The sequence below is a fragment of the Bombyx mori genome, chromosome 13 (assembly GCF_030269925.1).
Source record: "Bombyx mori chromosome 13, ASM3026992v2".
Taxonomy (NCBI): domain Eukaryota; kingdom Metazoa; phylum Arthropoda; class Insecta; order Lepidoptera; family Bombycidae; genus Bombyx; species Bombyx mori.
In genome coordinates, this window is record NC_085119.1 from 6300198 (window position 1) to 6324789 (window position 24592).

The 24592-nt window shown below is 35.5% G+C and overlaps 2 protein-coding genes across 2 annotated transcripts; one reads left to right on the forward strand and one right to left on the reverse strand.

Moving 5' to 3' along the window:
• Nucleotides 1-24582, forward strand: LOC101739689 (sorting nexin-25). Its single transcript, XM_038014840.2, has 18 exons — nucleotides 1-811; nucleotides 1053-1360; nucleotides 1522-1694; nucleotides 2010-2196; nucleotides 2324-2570; nucleotides 2720-2929; nucleotides 3771-3945; nucleotides 4917-5077; nucleotides 6116-6289; nucleotides 7277-7411; nucleotides 8626-8766; nucleotides 8844-8974; nucleotides 9166-9308; nucleotides 10008-10158; nucleotides 11094-11227; nucleotides 12066-12214; nucleotides 20527-21359; nucleotides 21498-24582. The coding sequence occupies exons 1-17, from the start codon at nucleotides 584-586 to the stop codon at nucleotides 20584-20586; spliced, it is 2907 nt and encodes a 968-aa protein (XP_037870768.1). The 5' UTR covers nucleotides 1-583; the 3' UTR covers nucleotides 20587-21359; nucleotides 21498-24582.
• LOC101739644 (vesicle-associated membrane protein 7-like) lies at nucleotides 13280-17824 on the reverse strand. The gene is made up of 4 exons (XM_004927879.5): nucleotides 17431-17824; nucleotides 16406-16589; nucleotides 15659-15717; nucleotides 13280-14685 (listed from the first exon to the last, which is right to left on the reverse strand). The coding sequence occupies exons 1-4, from the start codon at nucleotides 17632-17634 to the stop codon at nucleotides 14470-14472; spliced, it is 663 nt and encodes a 220-aa protein (XP_004927936.1). The 5' UTR covers nucleotides 17635-17824; the 3' UTR covers nucleotides 13280-14469.
• Nucleotides 24583-24592: the final 10 nt, after the last annotated feature.

The following is a 24592-nucleotide window of genomic DNA, read 5'->3' on the forward strand; positions in this document are numbered from 1 at the left end:
GACTTTTTGGCGGGAACGCGAGGAGTGAAGTTGTGTGATTTGTTTTATTTTGTCTATTTAGTGTTTCTTCGGGTTTAAATGTGTAATAATGGTGGTTTATTAACCGTTTAATATCTGTGAAAGTGCACAAATGTGGGAAAATGAAACAAAGCCGCTGGACGTAACTTCTCGGGATCCTCCAAAAAGTCCACTGAAAAAATCTTAGTAAATGACCACCAATTTACTGAGATTAGATTTCATCTCATATCATCTCATTTAATTTCATCCCAGTTGATTAATGTCTCAAATTAATCATTTTCATTTCATTTCACTCCATAATATCATTTTTCATAAAATTAAGAATATACATTAAAATAAGACATGACTTAAAGGTCTCAGTTACCAGGTCATAAAATCTCTTAAAAAAAAATAATTGGAAAGAATACGAAATCAATGTAAAACAAAGTCAACTATCTACCTACATAGGTACCTACAAACAATATGTAGAAAAACAAGCAAAAAATAAATAATAAAAAAAGAAAAAACTATGAAGTAGATACTTTATTTGTGCAAGTAAAATGCTAATGAAAAACCTGTTAACAAAATGTTGTGGATGTTAATATGTGGTGTTCCACTAGTTTACGTTTTGATTTGGTATTTTCCAATATTATGGAGCCTAATTTATTTGTTATTGTTAGCTATCTTTATAATATTAAGTGTATTCACTCTTAGTTTATGGGGGCATATTGCATTGTCATCACCTTATCATATACCACCGTTTTTGATAGAAAGAATTGAAAAGGAAGTTCGACAATTTGAAGAAGCACTGAAGGTAAAATTAAATGTATATATTTTTTTTTAAAATGCTACTTTCAAATTTAACATTAAAATCTTCTAAATAAATAAAAATTCTTAAAAAGTAAGTAATGGCGTGATTAAAATTAACAAAATAATTTTATTTGACAATTTTAAAACATTGTGAAGTATATCCACTATTATTTTTTTAATGATATATACAAGCTCTAAATGGTATTTGTTGTAAATTCATTTACACACCATATCTAAAATTACAGGAAGATCAGGCAAATTGGCCTCAATCCATGAAAAAATCTCATCTGCCAGTCATATTCGGAAGAACTGTAGACAGTCAATTGCAGCTTCTCATTGATTACATATTGAGAGATTTTGTAACTCGATGGCTGAAAGAATTGGCACATAAACCTGAACCAGTCATAGACAAATTCAAGGAGCATATTTGGGGAGGTATACAAAATTTATATGAAAGGCTATCAAGGGTTGATGCTGAAAAATTACTGGCTAATGATATGGTGGTGAAGATAACTCAACATTTTGAAAGGATAAGAATTGCAAGAAGTTGTGCGTAAGTATTGATTTTGCGTTCATTTTCTGCTAAAACTTTTAGAAAACATACTTGCAGTACTTTCTTTTACTTAGAATACAATTTAAATGAAATAAGTATAAACATATAAGATTCACAACATTTTCTATTACAAATTAATATCAGTGTTAATATATTTTCAGACTAGAATTGAATCAAGCACCTGTTTTTGCTCTAGCACCCCATCTGACATCTTTCGAAACAGAACAGCATTATTTGAGGCAGATCAGTGAACTTATTATCATGTTTTTGTTGCCGAGATGCTATTCTTTGGCACCAGGATGCCATCTCATGAGGGAAATACTTGCCTGCAAGAGTATGTGAATATTTGAATTAAATCTTGTACTTTTACTTTGTTGATTACTATAAAAATTCAATTACATTCTTACATAATCTGTAAATACTAATTATAATTAAGCTAGATGAATTAAGATTTAAGCAGAAAAGGTGAATATTCCTAAAATAGGATGGCCTACTATAAAAAAGCTTTAAAATGTATGTAATTATTATTATTTTATGTAAATAATAATATTTAAAATCACAAAATAATATCTATATTCAAAAACAATTTGTCAACCAATAAATTTTTTTTTTTCACATTGCTGAGTATGGACCTTTGTGTCTTTTTCAGTTTTACAACCAGCTATAGATCTTGTAACAGAACCAGATTATATAAATCAGAAAATTATTCAATATTTGGAAGCACAAAAAGAAGTAAACGCCATGCATATAAGGACTCATGAATATGCAAAAACGTTTGAGGACTACATACGTCTCATTAATAGTTGCAACAATGTTGACACGCTGAAACGGTTACGGTAGGTTGATTAAATCACATTTACTAATCAAACCTTCTAAAACGGTTTCTATTACTCTACAATTGCCAGTAAAAACTATTCTAATTTTGGTCATTCACAATTTCATCAATTGCATTTTGGTTTTAAGGTATGATATAGTAACACAAATAATGCAAGCAACAACGCTCCAAAACGTGAAACGAGCAAAAGGAATTGACCTAGATGCAATAGAAAAAAGTAATACACAACACAACATAAGTCGGCAACAAATAACCGATGCTAAGAAACTTCAGAGGTATATAAATCAACTTACAATAGCGAAAGCGGAGTGTGAAACTGCACTTAGGAAAATGGGCTGGGATGGTGCGTTTCCTACATTTGAGACAGATAGCAAGGTAATGGGAAGTTTTATCATAATTTAGTATTTTCGAAAGTTTTCAAAGCAGTTTATTTGGATTCATTTATAAATGTTATAGGACTTATTTTGAACAATTTGTCTTGAACAATTGATAAGTTTATTGAATGATGCAACATTTGATTGCAGACGCTACCTTTGCACAAAGTCATGGACAGCGTGACGGGGCGCCGGTATTTGTCGATGTTCTTAGAAAAAATGTGTTCTCAAGGCCTAGTTGGCTTTTGGACGTCAGTGGAAGACCTGCGGCATAGCCCCAGGAGCAGCTGGCATCAGCTCGGTGCCGAGATATTTTATACTTACATAAGATCGCCTAGTGCGGAAATTAAAGTCGATAAGGTAAACTAGATTGAATATTCTGAAATACAGAATTTATTTACAATTTTACTGTATGGAAACTATGTACTTAATTGTTACCAAATAATATCCCTTTTTTTTCAAGAAATCAATCAAGTTATGTCCAGTGGAATTTCATGACGCTTTTTTACATTATTTTTTTCATTCAATTTATATTGTAGCTTAAAAAGAGAAACCGATTGTTGTTTCTATCTTATATCTTTATATTTATAGTGAATAAACTTAGTATAATAAATAGTGTAATGTATATATAGTATAGGAGGATAAGCTTTGTAATGTGTGTGTGTGTGTGTGTGTGTGTGTGCGCGATATGTAAGATGAATAGACAACAACTGCTTATAATTTAACAGTATGTTTGTTTAGGTTTGCAAAAAACTTTTTGTCAAATCATAATTGTGTAATGTATTAATGCAGGTAGGGAGTTTTGTGAACTTGTACGATTAACTGCTGCATGAGGTCAACAGCTGTAAAATATATATATATATTTTTTTATTGCTTAGATGGGTGGACGAGCTCACAGCCCACCTGGTGTTAAGTGGTTACTGGAGCCCATAGACATCTACAACCTAAATGCGCCACCCACCTTGAGACATAAGTTCTAAGGTCTCAGGTATAGTTACAACGGCTGCCCCACCATTCAAACCGAAACGCATTACTGCTTCACGGCAGAAATAAGTAGGGTGGTGGTACCTACCCGCGCGGACTCTCAAAAGGTCCTACCACCAGTATAAATGAAGATTTGGTCCTCATGTCTCAAGGCAACCACTTCGTTAGGGCTTAGGATCATCGTAACTGATATATCTAGTGGACTTGTCTATTTTAGGACACTAGAAAGCGAATGGAATCCTTTCTGCTGGGCGACAAGGGACCAGATGTATTTTATGAAGTACAAGAGACCGTTCTTGATACAATACAAGACAAATATTATCATTCGTTCTTAATGAGTGAGGAATATAAAGCTTTAATTGCTGAACTTGCAACAGAAGAAAATAGCAAAGGTAACATTTTTTTAACCATAATTGATGGTTCAAATAGTTAAATGAAGATATCTCAACCAAATTCAAGTTTGATGGCAGTCATAGCAAATGAGAGAGATTTAAGTATAGTATTTACAAAAAAAAAAAATACATTACGTAAATATACCGCTAAGAAGAAAACTACATCAAAATTAGTCATAGTATAAAGCAGTTGGTAGTATTAAAATAGATGTATAAAAGTTAAGACAAAGTGTGTAAGTAGAAAGAAAAAAATCGTTTATCATTGCAGATTACGTAATGTAGGTATATCGTCATCATATTTTTTATTATTGAATAACTACCTCCTACCCCCAATAAAAAAATAAACGAATACACTTGTCATCATCGTCACGAATGGATCTATAATTTTCTGTTGTATAATTTCAACCAGATTAAAATATTATTCCATCCTTCAGCAATTTAGACCATCTGTGGTATAATGTATATGGTTCCTTACCACAATATCGTCCTACTGTTGTCGCGTATATTGCGGTTTGAAGAGGACACCATAATTTTAGGCAATATGGATACCGTTGACTTTCGAAATACCGATTAGCCCGCCCGCTTTATCAACAAAAAAAAAAAACTCCAAGTACCTTATTGCCGAACTGAATCTACTGCTCTGTAACTGTCCTGAATCACATCCGTGGTCTTCACATTTTTCCCATCCTTAGGAAGTTAAAAATCATTTTTAAAAAAAAATAAAAATTTTTAAACCTTAAATTGACAAGAATTTTTATTAAGAGAAGGCAACCGCTCTCGACTGAGATGGGAAACAGTCTTAACTCGTTTAGATTGGAATCGAGTATATCAATCTGCAAGATTGCCGAGTTCTCTCGACAGTCCTGCAGAGAAGCATTATCCCTTTGCAGTGAGGGGGTATAACCTCAAATATTAAGTGTATAATCTATGGATAACAGTTCGTTTTTTGAATTGGCAAATTTCATTGGCAGATACGAACGTGGATAGATCGCCAATAGAAGAGCGGCAATTGTCGAATGAGTCTGTTTCTTCGGCGGAGAGCGTCGCGGGAGCGTTGCACCTAACGGAGCACTCGACGTACGCACGAAGAAAACTGGATCAGCTACAAGAACGACACAACAATAAGATACAGGTGATTTCAACTTTATCCTTACATTCTATTATAGGAAGTATCTAGGTTGGGCGATAATATGCTTTATCATATTAAAGGAATATGGCAAAATTTTGAAATTTTAAGTAGGAACGCTGTGAAGATTTTTTTTATTGCTTAGGTGCGTGGACGAGCTCACGGCCCACCTGGTGTTAAATTGTTACTGGAGCCCATAGACATCTACAGCGTAAATGCCGCCACCCACTTTGAGATATGAGTTCTAAGGTTTTAGTATAGTTACAACAGCTGCCCCGCCCTTAAACCGAAACGCATTACAGCTTCACGGCAGAAATGGACGGGGTGGTACCTACCCGTTCGGAGTGGTCCTACCACCAGTAATTACGCTAATTAGATATCATCATTTTACGGGTTTGTTTTTTATTACACATTGTTAATCCTTCACCATGGAAGTCAATCGTGAACATTTGTTAAGTACGTATTTCATCAGAAAAGTTGGTACCCGCCTGCGGGATTCGAACACCGGTGCATCGCTAGAAAAGAATGCACCACACGTTTTACCCTTTAGGCCACGACGACGTCTTGAATCTTTTTATTCCAAATACCGCATTTTGTTAAGACGAAAGTCTTCGATCGTTATAAGCAGCAGACTTCTGGGCTGAAGCAGGAGTAAAATTAAAGATTACGGGGTGATAATTATTTTAGACAAATATTGGTAAATTTCTTCGCTTTCGTGATGCGTCTGCAGCTGAAAGTCTGAAAAGAAGTTGAAGAGATATGAGAAATGATTTCTTTTTTTCTCATTCTCCTCTGCCTCAAACAGTTTTTTTACCTAAGCTGGTAGCCTTGAGAGGCTATCTTAGCGTAACCTTAACTAAGTAGGTGAGCTCACGGGACTCAAACCGGAGTGATGCTAACACTGGCCCTAGCAAGAGCAGTGCTTCGCAGAATCTACCACCGGATGGGAACCGCGACCCACTGACAAGATCCGGCGAGAAACTCAGTGGGCTGTGTCTATGGGCTTTTTATACCACTATCGCGTATTTGCTTGTTGTATTTCAGGCTCTAGCTGCTCTGCGAGCGTCGCTGAAGCCGGAGTCCCCTGCCTTGTCCATGCTGGCCAACGAGGTGGAGAAGTTGGCCGGTGAACAGATGAGGCTCGAGGCACACCTGGCCAGGACGGACACGTGGGCCGAGCACTTGGGGCGCTGGCGGGCCTCCGTCCACAGTGCTGACGTATTCATTGAACATTATTTATACATAAACCTTCATCATCATCATCATCAGCCTGTATCTCTCCACTGCTGGATGTAGGCCTTTCCCATAGTCCGCCACAATGAACGATCCTCCGCCTTCCACATCCAATCTTTCACATAAACCTTACCTATTGCTAATTATTTTTTAAATACATAAAATGGAATAAGATTAATTGAAAAGCGCTTTAAAAAATATGTCAACTGGAATCGTTATACCACTTCATTCTGCAATATGACTTTGTATGAATACAAGCCGTACTCGCCCGCTTCGCTGGGCGTTTAAAATTAACATTATTATTTATTGTCATTAGGGAGTCCAACACTCATATAAATATTAGCCTATCCATTAAGTACATGTATTTTCTACATGGATATCAAGTTTCAAGTCAATCGGTTGCATGGGTCAGTAGTTATAATGGAACATCCGTAAAAACCATTGTAGATTTATATATTAGTATAGAGTATAGATCATATAATTTCATTATAAAAAATAAATAAATAAAATGTTGTAATACACCACTACCACATTTTGATTATCATTTCAATGGACAATATAGAAGACAGATTTAAAGCGTTCAGTGAAAGTTCATAAATAAAATAAACAACAAAGAAAACTATGAAACTAAACATCCGAAGCTCAACTGTAAAACTACATTTTGCAAAGATCGCTATAAGAAATTGGCAAATTGAAAAAATGCATATCCCTCTTTATGTGACTGATATTTGGAAATATTATAGTGAATGTATTTTTTATTTTATTGCCTTTGTAGGCAGACGAGCATATGGCCCACCTGATGGTAAGTAGTCAATGTCGCTCATAGACGTCAGTAATGCCAGAGGCAGAGCCAAGCCGCTGCCTACCATTAAGTACTCTCCGCAAGCCTCGTTTGAAGAAGGACATGTCATAGCGCTCGGAAAACACCGTGGAGGGGAGTTCATTCCAAACTGAAAGTTATTTTAATTTTAGGTAATTGACGAGTCTAAACCACCGCAGTTTGTGATAGTCGTGCACATGGCGGAAAAGGAAGATTCGAACAGCGGGGACCGACCCGAGCAGATCACCACCGGCTGGGTCCTGTTGAGGACGCTCAATGAATTCCAGGTAATGTATATCTTGGCCGTATCACTCTTGTCAGAGCGGTCGTGGCCGTCATTCAGCATCATTGCTGTGGACAGATGCTATGCGCCTCACGAACAATCGCCACTCCTCCCGGTTTGTGGTGAGCCTGGCACACTCATGCAAACAGCCGCCAACTGCCGATGGTAGGAGATAGGATGGTAGGACTGGTGGTAGGACCTCTTGTGAGTCCGCACGGGTAGGCAACGCCTATTTCTGCCGTGAAGCAGTAATGCGTTTCGGTTTGAAGGGTGGGGCAGCCGTTGTAACTATAGTGAGACCTTAGAACTTATAACTCAAGGTGGGTGGCGCATTTACGCTGTGGATATCTATGGGCTCCAGTAACCACTTAACACCAGGTGGGCTGTGAGCTCGCCCACACAACTAAGCAATAAAAAAAAAAAAAAAAAACGACCTGGTCGGTCCATCGCATGGGCGACCTTCCACGCGATCTGGTGCCTTCTAATTTGCCCTGAAGGACAAGGCGCTCTATAGAGTCATTTCCTCGCCGGGAGACATGTCCAAAAATCGATAGTACGCGCCCATGCACGAGCGCCGAAAGACGCTGCTTAATGCAGAGTTCTTGAAAAATGGAATATATTAGTGCGAAGTTCGGTCCATGAAATATCAAGCATTCGTCTTCAACATCACATCTCCAGAGCATAATAATGTACACGAAGCAATTTTAATAATTATATTGAACTGAAAAGTGTTTTACAAAAAAAAAAAACTTTCTTTCAATATTAGATTTCGAAAACAAAGTCAGATTCTAATACCAATAAAACGTAATATAAAAATTATAATTTGTTGTAATTACCGGTGTGGGACGTCTTGTGAGCTCTCACGGGTAGGTAGCGCCACCCTGCCTATTTCTGCCGTGGAGAGCAGTAATGCATTTCGGTTCGAAAGGTTTGGGGTAACTGTTCTAGTGTAAAACTGAGACTTTTCGGTTTAAAGGGTGGGGCAGCCGTTGTAACTATACTGAGACCTTAGTGCTCATGTCTCAAGATGGTTGGCAGCATTTAAGTTGTTTATGTCCATGGGCTCCGGTATCCACTCAATAACAAGGTGGCCCGTGAGCTCTTCCACTATTTTTAAACAATACAAAATAAAAACTTTTTTTTTTCGAAGTTCATATTAGTTATATGTGCTAATTATTTGTTTCTTTGTTTATTTCTGATGATCCTTTAATTTTTCAGGACTTACATCGAAAGTTAAGGCCTTTGTGTTCAGAATTGAAAAATTTAGAGCTACCCTCAAACTCTTTTAAATTTTTATTCGGAAAAAACGATAAGAATTCTTTAGACAAAGCAAAAACATTAATACAAAAGTATTTAGAGGTGCGTAAAGACATTTTATTGTATTACGTCTAAACAATTTTGAGTTTTTACTTATTGAATTTCCTTTGTGTTTCCAGTTCGTATTAGAAGACGACAGACTAAACCAAAGTGAAGCTTTATATACATTCCTAAACCCTAGCTCGGAGTATTTAAAACAAGAGGACATGCCAAAGAAAAATAAATTCTCATTATCTACATTATTCAAAAGGTTAATGCTTAATTTGCTATGATTTTAAGCTAAAACAGTAACATTTGCCATGGATTATCAGTTTTTTTTTTCAACTTAAATTATCTCACTACTGCTGACTAGTAGAGTAGAGATAGTAGTATTATTATTAAGCGAATTAATACTAGTGAGCGAATTGGTGGAATTTTATAGATTAAAATACTATTTTTTAGCGCAAGCAGCGAAGCAACGAATAGATCGTCGCAGGAGAAGGAGGCCTTTAACCACATGTCGGCGGACGAAGACGAAATATCGATGTACCTGGATGGCAACGGAGCCGAGGCGGGAAACAAAACGATGACTAATTCCTTGCGAGGTAACAGTAGCTATCGTAGTTGTGGGATTTGTAAGCAGCGGCTTGGCTCTGCCCCTGGCATTGCTGAAGTCCATGGGCGACGGTAACCACTCACCATCAGGTGGGCCGTATGCTCGTCTGCCTACAAGGGCAATAAAAAAAAGAACACAATTAAAATTCTAAAAGTATTATTGCATTTTTTTTTATACCTAGCTGAGAGCCTTGAGAGGCTATTTCAGCGTAATCTTAACTAGTAGGTGAGCTCGCGGGGCTCAAACCTGACGTTGTTGCTAACACGAACCCTAGCAAGAGCCGTGCTTCGCAGAATCTACCACTGGATCGGAAACGCGACCCACTGAGAAGATCCGGCGAGAAACTCGGTGGGCTGTGTCTGAGAGTTAATTTACTCGTCGAACCCTTCGTCGCAAGCGACGGGTTCGGCGAGGACGGTGACCGGTGCTTGAGGTACCTAAAAACACCGCTAGTGGATCGGGAGGATCCGAAATGACGTGTTTGGGGCAACGTCGACTTTCCATTCTTTCCGCAGGATCGGGAATGTAGTTACCGGCGACCACGATGAGAGGGTTCTCGTTTCCTGCCGCTTTATCGAAGTGGAACTCCCACTAAGCCCACTGTATAGCACTGGTTGGGTGTAGCGGTTAACTTTTACGCTATCGAGAACGTTAAAAAACTCGCACTAAGCCCACTGTATACGAACAGGGGCCAGCGCGATAGCCGAAGAACGGGACAGCACCGCGGAGCCGCTGTACGCGCTGCTCAGCGAGGTGTTCGACATGCGTGGCGTGTTCCGCTGGCTCCGGAAGACGCTCGTCACCTTCGTGCAGATCACGTACGGACGCACCATCAATAGGTACGTTGCCTCACTGCACAGCGACTCATTCACTCCAACATCAATTTTTTGACTACACACTTATTCGTCTTCTCGCATTAAAACTGTATAAAATCTCAAAACTTACTAATTTTGCAGGAGAGTGTTTTAAAGGTTTAACATGTAATATTTTTAATATTAATCATCTTTGTAGCATTTATTTTTTATTTTTGACCAGTTACATTATCTGTCTTTTGAAGTAAGATAAAATTATGTATTAATTTTGTTAATAGTAGTAAAAACATAGCTAAAAAAAAAAAAACGCTCTTTTGACAGTATTTATGAGAAAAATATTGGTGATAATGTTTAACTCAATTTCGAATATTTTTGGAAATTGTACACTTTTAATGCGAAAAGGCGAATTATATACATGTATATAATATACTACCTAATACCTGTAGATATAAGTATGGATCGATGTATCTAGGATATGTCCATGAGTGATACAATTAAGTTATATCATTAAGAAATGTTGATTGCATGGGTATAAATTTCTGTCCAATTCATACCCGATTCTGTGGATCAAATGGTAAACAGTCGACGTCGCCCAAAACACGTCATTTTAATTTACAACCAAACGAAGGTATACGTTTAACTCTTGAGCGTAAACCGTCGATAGATCGACGCTATTAATGCGTATAAAGTGCGGAGCGTTGGATTACCCACTATTGCGCGTTTTGATTATAGGTATTATGTATCGACCTGTAGGGACGTGTCTTAGTGAGCGCATGCATAACGTTTTTAATAAGTTAATAACATTTATAAATAACCATTTAAAATTATTTTGCTGTGAATGTATCACTGATTTTCGTATACTTTTTAAGTTGTATATTTTTTATTAAATGTTATTGCAAAATCTACAAAATATGTGAAAATAAACTCAGCACTACAAGGGTTAAATAAACCTTATTTTCCAGACAAATAAAAGATACAATATCTTGGCTGTTTTCGGAGCAGATGTTACATTATTACATAAGCGTAGTTATCAAGTCTTGGTGGCCGGGCGGAGTCCTCTCGGAGCACGGCTCGAACAGGAATTTTCAAGATAAAGGTATTCTATTTTTTTTTTTGTATCTAATCAACTAACATTATTTGTTTGTATGTAGATGATATTTATTTATATTTTATACGTAAAAGTCTTTTAGAAAAAAAAATGTGTTTCCAAACATACTTTCTTTTGAAGTTCTTTTTTTACGATTTTATAAGGCATCATATACGATCTGATGGAAACTGTTTACCAACGATCACGGACAGCTGCAATCATAGATGAAGAATCAACCTCTTATTGACAATGACAAAAAAGGCACGTCTTAGCGCCCAAGATGGTACATGTGAATAATAATTTCGTATCGAAACAGACGACGAAGAAGGTATCAGTGATGTGATTTACCAACGTACTGCTAACGTGAATGGCTGGATAAGTGTTGCGGACGCAACCGTCACGCCCTTTATTGACGCTCAGCCAATAAACTCTCGGAAAGTTGGATAGTCGATATGCTATTGAGACTAGGATCCAAGGGGTCTTCGGCGCGCACTGTGGTGGCGGTACAGTAGGTTTCGTGGAGTCGGAGTGGTGGGGCCAATGGGGTTTAGTCGGTAGTCTGTTTTGCGGGGTAGCTCTTGCATGGCTGACGCCGTACAGTGCCTCACGCGCCTTTCTCAAGGCGTAGTCTACCGGCAGGAATTGGAAGAAGAGGAGGACCCCGGTCCCTCTTCTGCCTCTTCTTCTCTGGAGGCGCCGCAGTCCGACATAACCCGGTCTTTTACCCCCCCTCGACCAGGTAAATCTGTAATCCATCTGTAAATGAGCACCCCAGCGTTAAAAAAAAAGGATCCAAATGGTGGCGATGAGCTCCCCTCGATTTATTCTTGTTGTGCGGTCCGGACAGAGCACACGAGGACCCTCGCGCTGCAGCAGCTGAGCGAGAGCGTGATGGACGCGCTGTCGTCGCTGGTGGGCGCGCAGACGGCGGCCCGCGGCGCGCACAAGCTGTTCCACACGCTGCAGCACACCACGCACAACAAACAACTCTTCTACGTAAGTCTGCCTCGTTCGACTAATACATATTTGGGGATTATGATAGACTCACTGTACCCGTTCCGCTTTGCTGGGCATTTAAAATTAACATTATCATTTCTCACCCCCACAAAGATTCTCATCATTAACGCCCCCGCAACTGGTGTAGGGAGTCCAACACTCATATAAATATTAGCCTATCCATTAAGCACATGTATTTTCTACATGGATACCAAGTTTTAAGTCAGTTGGGTGCATGGTTCAGTAGTTATAACGGAACATCCAAAAAATCACTAGATTTATATATAAGTATAGATGATCAACAGTCAATAATAAGAATGAATCATAAATATAATCTAAACCTGTTGACACTTGCAACACTACTCAGAAACGACGTTTTGGAGAACGTGAGCCGTGGCAGCGGCACATACTGTTTTTTCCACTTAAGCCGCTTTCAGACTACGCTACAATATAATAGCATTTCATATATAGCTCATAGCACACCAATATTACACACCATACATTGTTCACACTGTACTGTACTATATATTATTGGCTAAGTATAGGCTGCTATATTAAATGGCATTATAGTATAGCGTAGTGTGAAAGCAGCTTTACTCGCTCTGTACACTACCACAAACGAAATGACGTCAACAAAATAATTCATGTGCTCATCCAGTAACCTAAATTCCATAATCACTGACATCTCAAAATATAGATCACTTTATGTATTACATATTCTCTTTTTATTATTATTGACATTTGAAGTCGTCGTGGCCTAATAGATAAGACGTCCTCATTGGTATCTAGAGATAATACATCGATATTCGAATCGTCGAAATACGTACTTAACAAACTTTCTCGGTGAAGGACATAACATCGTGTAGTAAAAACCAAACCCGCAAAATTATAATTTGCGTAATTACTGGTGGTAGGACCTCTTGTGAGTCAGCACGGGTAGGTACCACTACCTTGGCTATTTCTGCCGTGAAGCGTTTCGGTTTGATGGGAGGGGTAGCTGTAGTACAGTAAAAAAAAACACTTTCCGAAGAAAAATAGAAACTCTTGACAAACGAAACTAGAAAATGATACTTAAATGCTTTATCTTTATCTATACATTTAATACAGATTAAAAATCATATAAATCGAAAGAATTGGACATATAATAATTGTAGGATTGGTAAGAACGGAACGTATGAAAAGAGTGTGGAACGGAGCGTTAAGATGTGAAGAGAGAAAACGGAAAGAAAGGGAGAAGAGAATGACAGACAGAATTACAGAGAATTGGAAGATGGCGAAGACGGTTTAAAAATGAGCAAGACTTAATAAAAGTATTAATTATTGTTATAACAGAAGATTTTGGAACAGTGGAAATTTTATTTTATGCGCTGCGATCCCTATTCTACATAATTATATTATAATCAAATGAGGAAAAAATGTTATGTGTATCGAAATCTAAATACAATTTTTTTATTTAAAATTTCGCCTCAACGATACATTTAATTGCGATGAATTTGTGCATTCGTCCATAGTGAGTTTCCAGCGTTTCCATTTTTTCTGCCACGTATCATCTATCTCTTTCCTGAGCGCTACGATATGACTTTCTTCAAACGAAGTTTGCGCAGAGTACTGAATGGTAGTCAGCGCTTTGGCTGTATCTCTGGCATCGCTGACGTCCATGAGTGACAGTATCCACTCACCATCAGGTGGGCGGTATGCTCGTCTAACCAACAAAGACAATTAATAAAATAAAAACGTTAGAGGGAGAGAGAGAGAGAGAGAACATACTTTATTGCACACCAAAACACAATTTTACATCAGAAAACAGTCAAGAAGCAGATGAGTTGGTACAATAGGCGGTCTTATCGCTAAAAGCAATCTCCTCCAGACAACCGTTTAATTACCCGAAATTCTGCACAGCAGATATATTGCGGTGTACTATTAACAACACATTATTAAAGAAAATACATCCATACAATAAATATATATGTATAACGTGTAACCGTTACAGAATATGAAATTATGAAACATGACACAAAACATATGACATATTTTATTTACAAAAACAACTTTAAAAATACACCCTGCCGCTTATTGACGTAAATATCTATTTGTAAAAAGGAATCAAAACGAAATTACATACGAAGTTCATAACTGAATGTTATATAGAAGATTATTTATTTAATTTTACTAAATAAATTCAAGCATACGTTTCGGAACGAAAACAACTCAATGAGACCGCGAAAGTAAATTATCTTAATGTCGTCAATTTCTCCTTAATTCGAATGAGTTTTATTTTTGGATACGTATAGTGATCTAATGAATGTAAATACTATAATTACTGTGGCCGTGACACAAGATATCGGCCCGAAAACGTAAACAGAAGATCCCACAATAATCATAAATATTCCTATGAAAATAAAATTGAAACGTTGTTTATCTTGTACAGATATAGATATTTGTTCTGGAGCTCTACCCACGTACGAAATCGTCTGTAACAAAATAGTATGTGTTATTTATATAATACAATATTACTATAAACTTGTGTGCTGTCGCTTAAATAAACTCGCATGCCATAGTTGATCGATTCACTTTACTGATGGTATGACCTCTTGAGAGTCCGTACGAGTAGATACCACCACACTGCCTATTTCTGCCGTGAAGCAGTAATGCGTTTCGGTATGAAGGGTGGGGCAGCCGTTGTAACTATACTGAGACCTTAGAACTTAAATCTCAAGGTGGGTGGCGCATTTACGTTGTAGATGTCTATAGGCTCTAGTAACCACTTAACACCAGGTGGGCTATGAGCTCGTCCACCCATCTAAGCAATAAAAAAATAAAAAACTTGATTTGGTAATAGATTTTGTTTATACGAGTCATCTATTATCAAAGGTGGCAATCTGTGCATTTGGACAAAAAAATGTTATTGATATGTCAATACAGATTGATTTGAATATAATCGTCTCCTTCAAAGAATACGGTTCAAAACCTGCTTAAATAAAGGTTAATACTTAACCTGTTATTTATCTAAGATGTCGTGCAGAAGAGTTTTGTGACTGCCAATGGAATACAAAGTCAATAATTCGTTTTTCTGATTTACCAATAATTGTCCAAAAGTCACATTGCCGGCTTTGATAATAGTCGACTCATACATACTATTTAATAGGTATTCTGTGAATTTTTTTCCATTTAAAATGTTGAAACTGATAGTCTTTTTTTCCGCCGCATTCATACATCCGGCAGAGACATTTATAACGAGCGAAACTAAATAAAATCAAAATTAAAGGCAACCCCGTATTTCTCCCGCGGAGCAGTAAGGATCCCCGTTTGAAGGGTGGTCCTTGTTATACTGTAGAACAGAGTTAGAAATCATGTCTCGAGACAATGGCATTTACGTTATTCATGCTTATGAGAGAAATAGCTAATGACTATATTTTGTAGGCTTAATGTCTTATGTAAACTTACACTGTACGATAAACTATCGATGCTATCAACTAAAAGCATTTTCTCGCCGAGAATTGTTTCTGAAAAGAAAAAAAAACTAATTTAAAATTAAATGTAGTTTAAGAACCCGTACGTTCAATTACAAACCGTACCAACAAATAATTTTATCTTTATTTTGTACCTTTTTTGAATACCGGTCAGGATTTCAGAGCGATTAGAGCAATTAAAATTATTGTTTAGCTAACGGTCCTTCATTCGTGTACAAACTTTCTGATTAGTGGTCGGTACGTCTTAAAATCGATGCAAATCACATTATAAAGAAGACATACAAACATACATACGTATAATTGGAATTTAATTGTTATTATAAAAAAAATATAGACACATTTTTTAGATATTGCTGCTTTCATCGACCTCGCCATGTTGCCATTTTGTTTTATTATTATTTCTCTCTTTCTTACAAATTTCTCTCACTCACACCTTAACACTCCGTTCCACGCTCTTTCCATACGTTCCGTTCTCAACCATCCTACATATTTACCAAACTATTTAATAAATAACTAAAAATTTATTGACACATTTTTTACACATCGCTCACTTCATCGTCCTCGCGGTCTTGCTTTTTTTATTATTATTTCTCTCTATTTCTCACAAATTTCTCTCACTCACACCTTAACACTCCGTTCCACGCTCTTTCCATAGGTTCCGTTCTTAACCATCCTACATATTTACAAAGCTGTTTAATAAAAAATGTTTAAAAAAACTTACCACTCCTTTCAACGCTGATCCTGTTCAATTCATCCAGTTCGCCATTTCTTATAACTATAGTACTGTAATCTTCATTGTATCGGTACATTTCCTCTGCCAGTATATGTTCGAAATTTTTTACGTATTCAGCAAATCGTCTCTGGATTTGATTTAAGAATAAAAATGCCCTTGATCTCTGACAGCTCTGTTAAGAAAATACATTTGATTTGAAGACTATAGAAAAAATATTTACATAATTCTGACTTAAGCTAACATAAGGGAACTTTATGCGAATAACGACGTGTGCTTCTCTCATATTTAACAGAAAATCTTTACACAATCTTGCACATACAGAAATATGTAAATAAAGTTTCTTCAATTTTCAACTGACGTATATGTTTAGTTTCAATATTCAACCTATTTAATAAGTGGCAATCGTTCGTCCAAATTTTCTCTGTGCTATGTGTTCAGAAGATATATGGGACAACAATAAGTGCACCAGATCGAATAACTAATATCTTTAAGAAATTTATTGACGAGAACGAAATAAAAAAAAAACAAGTTTTAAACACCGGCCACAATAAAAATGAGATATTTTCGTTTTATACTATTCGTTTTTTTTTCTACCTATTCTAGTAACCTCGAGGGGCTATTCTAGATTCAGTAAGTGAGCTCACGGGGCTCAACCGGAAGTGTTGCTAACACTGGCCCTAGCAAGAGCAGTGCTTCGCAGAATCTACCACCGGATCGGAAACGCGACCCACTGAGAAGATCCGGCGAGAAACTCAGTGGGCTGTGTCTGTGGGTTAATTTACTCGTCGAGCCCTTCGTCGCAAGCGACGGGTTCGGCGAGGACGGTGACCGGTGCTTGAGGTACCTAAAAGCACCGTTAATGGATCGGGAGGATCCGTAATGACGTGTTTTGAGCAATTCGAATGTATTGGACGACATTATCAATGAACTTTCAGAACAATATTTATATTCTATTTTTTCATGTATGTTTTTTAACTTGTAAGAAGTCCTTTTCAAACGAAATCGTAACTTACCTTTTCTGTAATACAAAGAAATATATTTTTCTTGTGAACAACATAGTGAATCAAATATTTTCCGTGAAGGTACGTCATCTTGTGATCATGTACCGGTATTTTTGAGACCATTCGTTCGGATATCTCCACGAAGTTACCATCGCAGGTTGCGAATTTCGAAACGACTCGTTTATCACACGCTATCACACTGAATAATATAGGCATTATAAATATGACTACAAATTATTATCACTGTTCACACCATTTGACGCTTTCACTATTATTATCAGTTTCAATAATTTTTTTGAAGAATATTGTTTAACTGCTGCATTACAAGAGTACAAACCGCAACTATACGATGTGGCGTCCTCTCGATCCGCCCACGGTTTAAAGATTTTGAATGTCCAAACGCAATGCGTTAAGGATGTCATTCGTTTTTTGACGGAAATAAAACAGATCTAGTCACATTAGCCAGTGTTCTCTGTATTTTGTTTAACCGATGCGATATCAAGACTCTGGTAACCTTTTGTTACCAAATGGACCGACGTGTGCGCAAAAATGTTCATTATAAAACAGATTTGTTTAATCTGTGCATGCATTATTCTTCAAATTTAATTCAACAAAATATTCATTGGTTTTGTTTAAAGAAAAAACCCAGTAATACAAGACTTGTATTTGTTTGTGTCTAAAAATATAAGAGGAATTATCTTAAAAACTGAAAATTTGGTCTTGTTGCTATGACAAGAGTCCGCGATATCTATATATTAATACGTGAAGCAAAAACTTTGTATCCCTTTTTACGAAAATTGCGCGGACGGAGGAGTATGAAATTTTCCACACTTATAGAGAATATAGAGAAGAAGTGCACAATGCTAATATTTTTTTAAAATAATGCATAAAAGATACATTAAATCAATAAAGAAAACATTACACACACTACATACCATGTATTTGACGCACACACGCATGCATACTATTTATTGTCCAACTTTTGTTCTTGACCTCTGTTGTCAGATTGAGAATAGATTAAATATTGTTAGTCTTTGTTAATATTTTTTATAGTGTAGTCTTGGCGAAATTTGTGACTATAGAAGTATAAAATACAATAATAATAGTGTACAAACTTACAATTCCAATTAATTATAGTCGAATTTCGACTACTGCGGGACCTCTAGTATTAATAAAATCACTTGCTTACAGTAAGTCGGTTAAGTGTAGTATATTCTATGCCAATAAGACAATAACTGTGGCCAACATTTAGTATGCTGCTGCCAGATGTTGATAGAATTAGGGGACGCGATACTAAATCTACTTATGAAGGAAAAATGTTTCCTTTATTAAAAATAATGGAATGAAATCTTCCTCGAAGCAACATATACTACAACAACGCGAACAATAAAACACACATTAATAATTTATTAAGCTAAGCTTATCTACATTGGCGGATTTTTTAATTTATAACATTCTTTCGTGACATTCGTATACCAAAAACAACTGAAAAAAAATCAAAATAATCATGTTATTATGAATCACCAGTATCACTTTTGTTTTTCATCTTCAAGAACAAACAAACACCTCCTTTTTACCATAAGGATATGGATTGTTACCGATATTTTTACATACCTACTTGATGCTTGTGGGTTACAGAAAAAAAAAAACGAGAAAATCGAACGTTTGACAACCCTGCATTGAAAAATTCAGTATCGCACAAATATCACACGATCGTTCTAAAATAAATTTCCGTGTCGGCCGAAGCTAAAATCGTTTCGTGCTCGCTAAAACTGTCACCGTACATAAATTGATCAGTTTTAAGAGACATGTGCAGACAAGCGTGCCACGCATGTGCTCAACTTGCTTCTTTGAGATAATTGAATATTATTTGCCTACGTACTCATACACTCCGAATTTTGAGCCAGGACGGAAATTTATCACCGTCCTGCCCAGTTTCACCGTGAAGTAAACCGTTCGTGTTTGAAGAATGAGACGGCCGTTTAACAAAACAACTCGTCCGGCAGTAAAGTGTAATAAAAACCATGAATTGCAACGAGTAATTTTGGTATTAATTCTAATAGGACGATAATCGGAAGGAATGGAGTGGTTTGAAAAAAAAATTGTTTAAACTACCATTGTCACAGTATAGGTATATTATAACAATACCTACATTTCTTTTTCTACAGATTCGCTCGCTGCGTATTTTGTCTCAAACATTTATCGCATACCGTATCCTCTACAAGGTAAACGCCTTCCGTCTTGAGACATAGATTGAATACGTTTGCAATCTAACATATACTACCACAAACTATTTTTTGCCGATTTACTTATCATCACTTTTTTTTTCTACCTATGCTGATAGCCTTAAGAGGCTATTTCAGCTTCGCCCTAACATGTAGGTGAGCTCACGGGGCTCAAACCGGAAGTGTTGCTAACACTGGCCCTAGCAAGAGCAGTGCTTCGCACAATCGGCTCGGAAACGCGACCCACTGTGAAGATCCGGCGAGAAACTCAGTGGGCTGTGTCTATGGGTTAATTCGCTCGTCGAGTCCTTATCGTCACCAGTTTCATATTGCGTATAGATAACATTGGTTCGACATTATGTCAAAACCTGTTTCGGGATTAACTTAAAATGTGTTTGCTGCTGGTTGGCAAAGTGAAGAAAATAGACAAACAGATATTTCTTAGATCTTTTTAATGTACTAAATCACGTGTTTGTTGCAATATATTTGTTGTGTTGAAACAGCCCGACTCATGAATCGATCTTCAACCATCATTACTCCATGATAACGCGAGACCTCATACAGCACGAGAAACCGTTTTAACTCTACAGGAACTGCAATTAGAAACCATTCGTCACCCTCCGTATTCGCCCAGACCTTGCTCCAACGGACTACAATTTTTTTCGTAATTTGGACAATTTTCTACGTGATAAAAAGTTATTCTAATATATATAAATAAATAAAGTTATTCCTATTAGATGCAGCAATGTATAGATAATAATGGTAGATATTTTGATTAAATATTTTAACCCCTAATATTAACAGACCGACGCACTGAACCCCAGTTTTGTATGTATTGTTTAAATTTATAACAAAAAATGTTAATTTTTTGTTTATTTTGCAGGAATTGTTCGAACTGGTATTGATAGAAGTATTTCCTGAGCTCAAGCGTTACTATAACTAATACCATACTATTTATAGGTAAGAAACCATGACAATAGATTTATGAAACACGTATGTACCTAAAAGTCTGTTATAAAAGTGGCAAATGTGTCTAATAAAAAAATGGAGCATATTCTTAACTGTGATGGACATTTGGAAAAAAGTGTATGTTTTAATTTGATTCCCCGTGTTGTCATACTAGTGCTATAATGTGGTATACGTAACGTTATTTTTAATTAATGCATGGCTATTATTATTTTGATATTAGAAATCACTTGCACTGTGACTGTTTTAGAAAAAGAAAAATCCTTGTGACCGATATATCAAAACTATAGATATTCTAATTTACTTTTCACGTTGCGTAGATACTTTAGTATGATAATTAAATAATATTAATGAAGTTTTATTGAAAATCGTATTTTTAACAATTTCGTTCCTAGTGATTACTACTTATTATAAAAAATTGTATGAGAACTGGATTTTAATATTAACTTATATTCCCTTTAACATGTACGGTGACTATAATTTTTTAATATTTTCGTATGGTACGTTTTTTTTATTCGTCTTCCATACGTTCTAAGGTAAATTAGCTTGTTTGTAGCAATGTTAGTAGTTAAACTTTCACGTCACAAACTTACACCACAAAATATCTCTTTTAAAACTAAGACTAGAACTCTTGTCTCAGGACGATCGATAGATGCCTGTGGGCTCCGGTAACCACTAAACAACAAGTGGACCGTGAACTCGTTCATCTAACATCTAACTAAGCAATAAAATATATATATATATCGACGCGTGAAAGGCAAACGTGACTAAGCGACAATAACTGCTTTGTACATAAATGATACGTTTGCCTTTCAAGCGTCGATATATATATATATATATATATATATATATATATATATATATATATATATATATACGTATATATAGTTTATTACTTGGTGTTTACATAATATATAAATTACGATGAACATTTGTCACTTTTGTATTAATCGAATTTGTGTAAGTTTGACTTGCAGTGATATAACAACTGAATCTCTAGAAGAGAGGCATTCCATTTTAATATATTTATACACTTCCCTCGAGAACGTCTTTAGAATATTTACACGAATCATAAGCTTTAAACGTATTTATCACGCGCATAAAGAAAATGTCTCGATTATATAAAGCTAACGTGATGGTATATTTAATATAAAAAATAATTATTTAAATGCATCTTCGCAAGTTGTTGATCTCGTTTTTGTAGTGTATTAAATGTAAAGCTATCGGCTCGTAGAATTAAGGGACTTATATTATTATCGTACTTAGCTTGCGTGCCAAAGACGGTTTGTAAGAAAGATATGTGTGTAAACGGGTTAAATTCGCGATTGAATTTACATTACTTTACTGCCAGGGCAAAATTAAACCAGAAATGGCATTAGCAGCCAACTTCGTACTATCAAAATTTGCGTATTAGCGGCTAACTTCGTAACATTCGTTAATTCATACTGTACGTCTGCGTCTAGTGTACGCCAATCCTGTTATTAATAAAAGCGGTAATACTATAGACCAGTGATTCTCAACCACTGTCCCGCGGCACTTTTGTGTGCCGCCAAATTTCAAAAGTGTGCCGCCAAATTTTGCGATTATATAATAATGTTAATATTATTAAATTATATCATTTTAAAAGAAAAATATTTTAAACATGAAAATATATTAAAATCCACAAAAAAAATTTATAGTATATTTTAGTTTATTTCGTACATTAAAATTTTTTGATAAACTATTTATGCACTGTGTTCTAGTAAGTAAATAATTTTTATCTTCTTTTTTTGTGTGCCGCCAAATTTTGAAATCGTTAAATATGTGCCGCAACAAAAAAAAAGGTTGAGAATCACTGCTATAGACTATAGTGATAATGCTAGTACTATAGTCCTAGTATTATGTACTATAGTAGTAATCTATGTTTACAAAAAAATACTGAAGGCAGTAAAAAAATTGCTAGGAATAACAACAACGTTTTAATTTTTAAAAATAGAATAAACGTAGTATATTAAAGTATGAAGAGGGATAATTAATTTCGCTGCTCGTGTAGGTGTTCGTTATTATAGCCATTTCATTACCCTACCGAATATTTTTAAATTATTCTAGTAATCTCACAGAAGTGATAAAGCTTAATTTAATTCTAAAATTTAATCAACCATTAATTTGTATTGATAGACTTTATTGCACGAATCTTATTAATAATTCATTTCTTCTTGGTGATTAAATGAAAATCAAACGCACGTTACACTAAACAAAAATATTTAGTTATTAGTATCCTGACTCATAAAAAAATTTGAATTTTTTATAAAAATTGTTTTTACTGAGTATACACACGTACGTACGATACGTGTATAATATATTATTTTTATATATTATTAATATATAACGATACTACATTGAAAATATATTCTAGTGAAATTGTGTATAAAATTCTAATAGGCGATAAGTTAATTCTTAAAATTGTTTAATTTATTTTTATTGTTGCTAAGATCTATTAAGGTATATGTGCCGTACGGCCCGATTCTGAGAACACCTTATTGATTTGCAATAAAGGAGAAATTTGCCTACAGTTTTACAGCGTGTTGGGTAGCCTTCACAAAAACAATTGACACATCGCCCTCATTTGAAAGGGACAAAGTCACGTTTACGAATAAAAAAAACCATTAAAATTACTTAGTATTAAAAGTAAAATTCTCTAAGACCCAAACTATTATTTTTTACCTTAACAGATTATTAAATTCATTAATTTGTTTTCTTACTATATATTTTATTGAATTACCTTCATTTTCGCATTGTAGATTTTAATAAGTATGGATCGTAAGACGCGGCTGTTTAGTAAGAAGTCAAACACGAGGTCAGCTCTTGGCTTCGATACGAATTTCAAACATTTTTCTACTGTTTTTTTACGGACCGTTTTCATGGGTCACGGATCAAAATATCTTACCTCAAATATTAGAGACGTCTGTAATGTTTATATGAGATAGTTTTATAGATGTTAGGCGTTGATGTATAGGCTGTATGCTTGTTGATATTAGACGATATCTTTGTTGGAAAAGCTGCGGTGCGGTTTTCCTTAGTTGGAATAAAATCCTTTTTCGATAAATCTACATTATTAAAAGCCTCTGCATAATGTGTACAAAAGCACATCCGCCTAATTCTATCTAATGTATATACAATGTTCAATTAAAACCACTTTTGGGGCTTAATCCCGCCTATTTTGCTGTCATTACTTTATTTCCGACCACGTGGTCGACTTTGACCACGGTAACCGTAACACATTCGAAAAATCTGAAATAACATGATGACAATTAAAGAAACTCGAAATCTAAACTGTAAATCAGTCTTAATTCGTTTTCTCGCATTAAAACTGTATAATCTCAAAACTTACTAATTTTTACAGGAGTGTTTTAAAGGTTTAACATATGGTATTTTTAATATTGATCATCTTTGCAACATTTATTTTTTAGTTTTTTACCAGTTACATTATCTGTCTTTTAAAGTAAGATAAAATTATGTATTAATTTTGTTAATAGTAATCGAAATATAGGTAAACTAAAAAAAAAAAGATAAACTAAAACTAAACTACGCTCTTTTGACAGTATTTATGAGAAAAATACTGGTGATACCAAATGATTCCGCATATTAACTGAATTTCGAATTTTTTTGGAAATTATAAACTTTTAATGCGAAAAGACGAATTATATTTACGGTTCGAGAAAACCGAAGAACGTACTGTACTCGATATTTATTAATATGAATACTTACTGCAAATAGCCCTTAAATAACCATTAGTATAAGAAGCCTTTTCTAAACCTGTATAACGTATAAAAAGATGACGAACTATTACGTAACTAATTTATATCGTGGACCTGTGTATTATGTAATAAGTATTAAGTGTTATATATTTGTACTTCAAATATGTACGATGGTTAAAAATGAAATTCCTAATATGTATTTCGAAAGAAAATAAAGATTATATGTTATATTGTAATGTGTTCTCT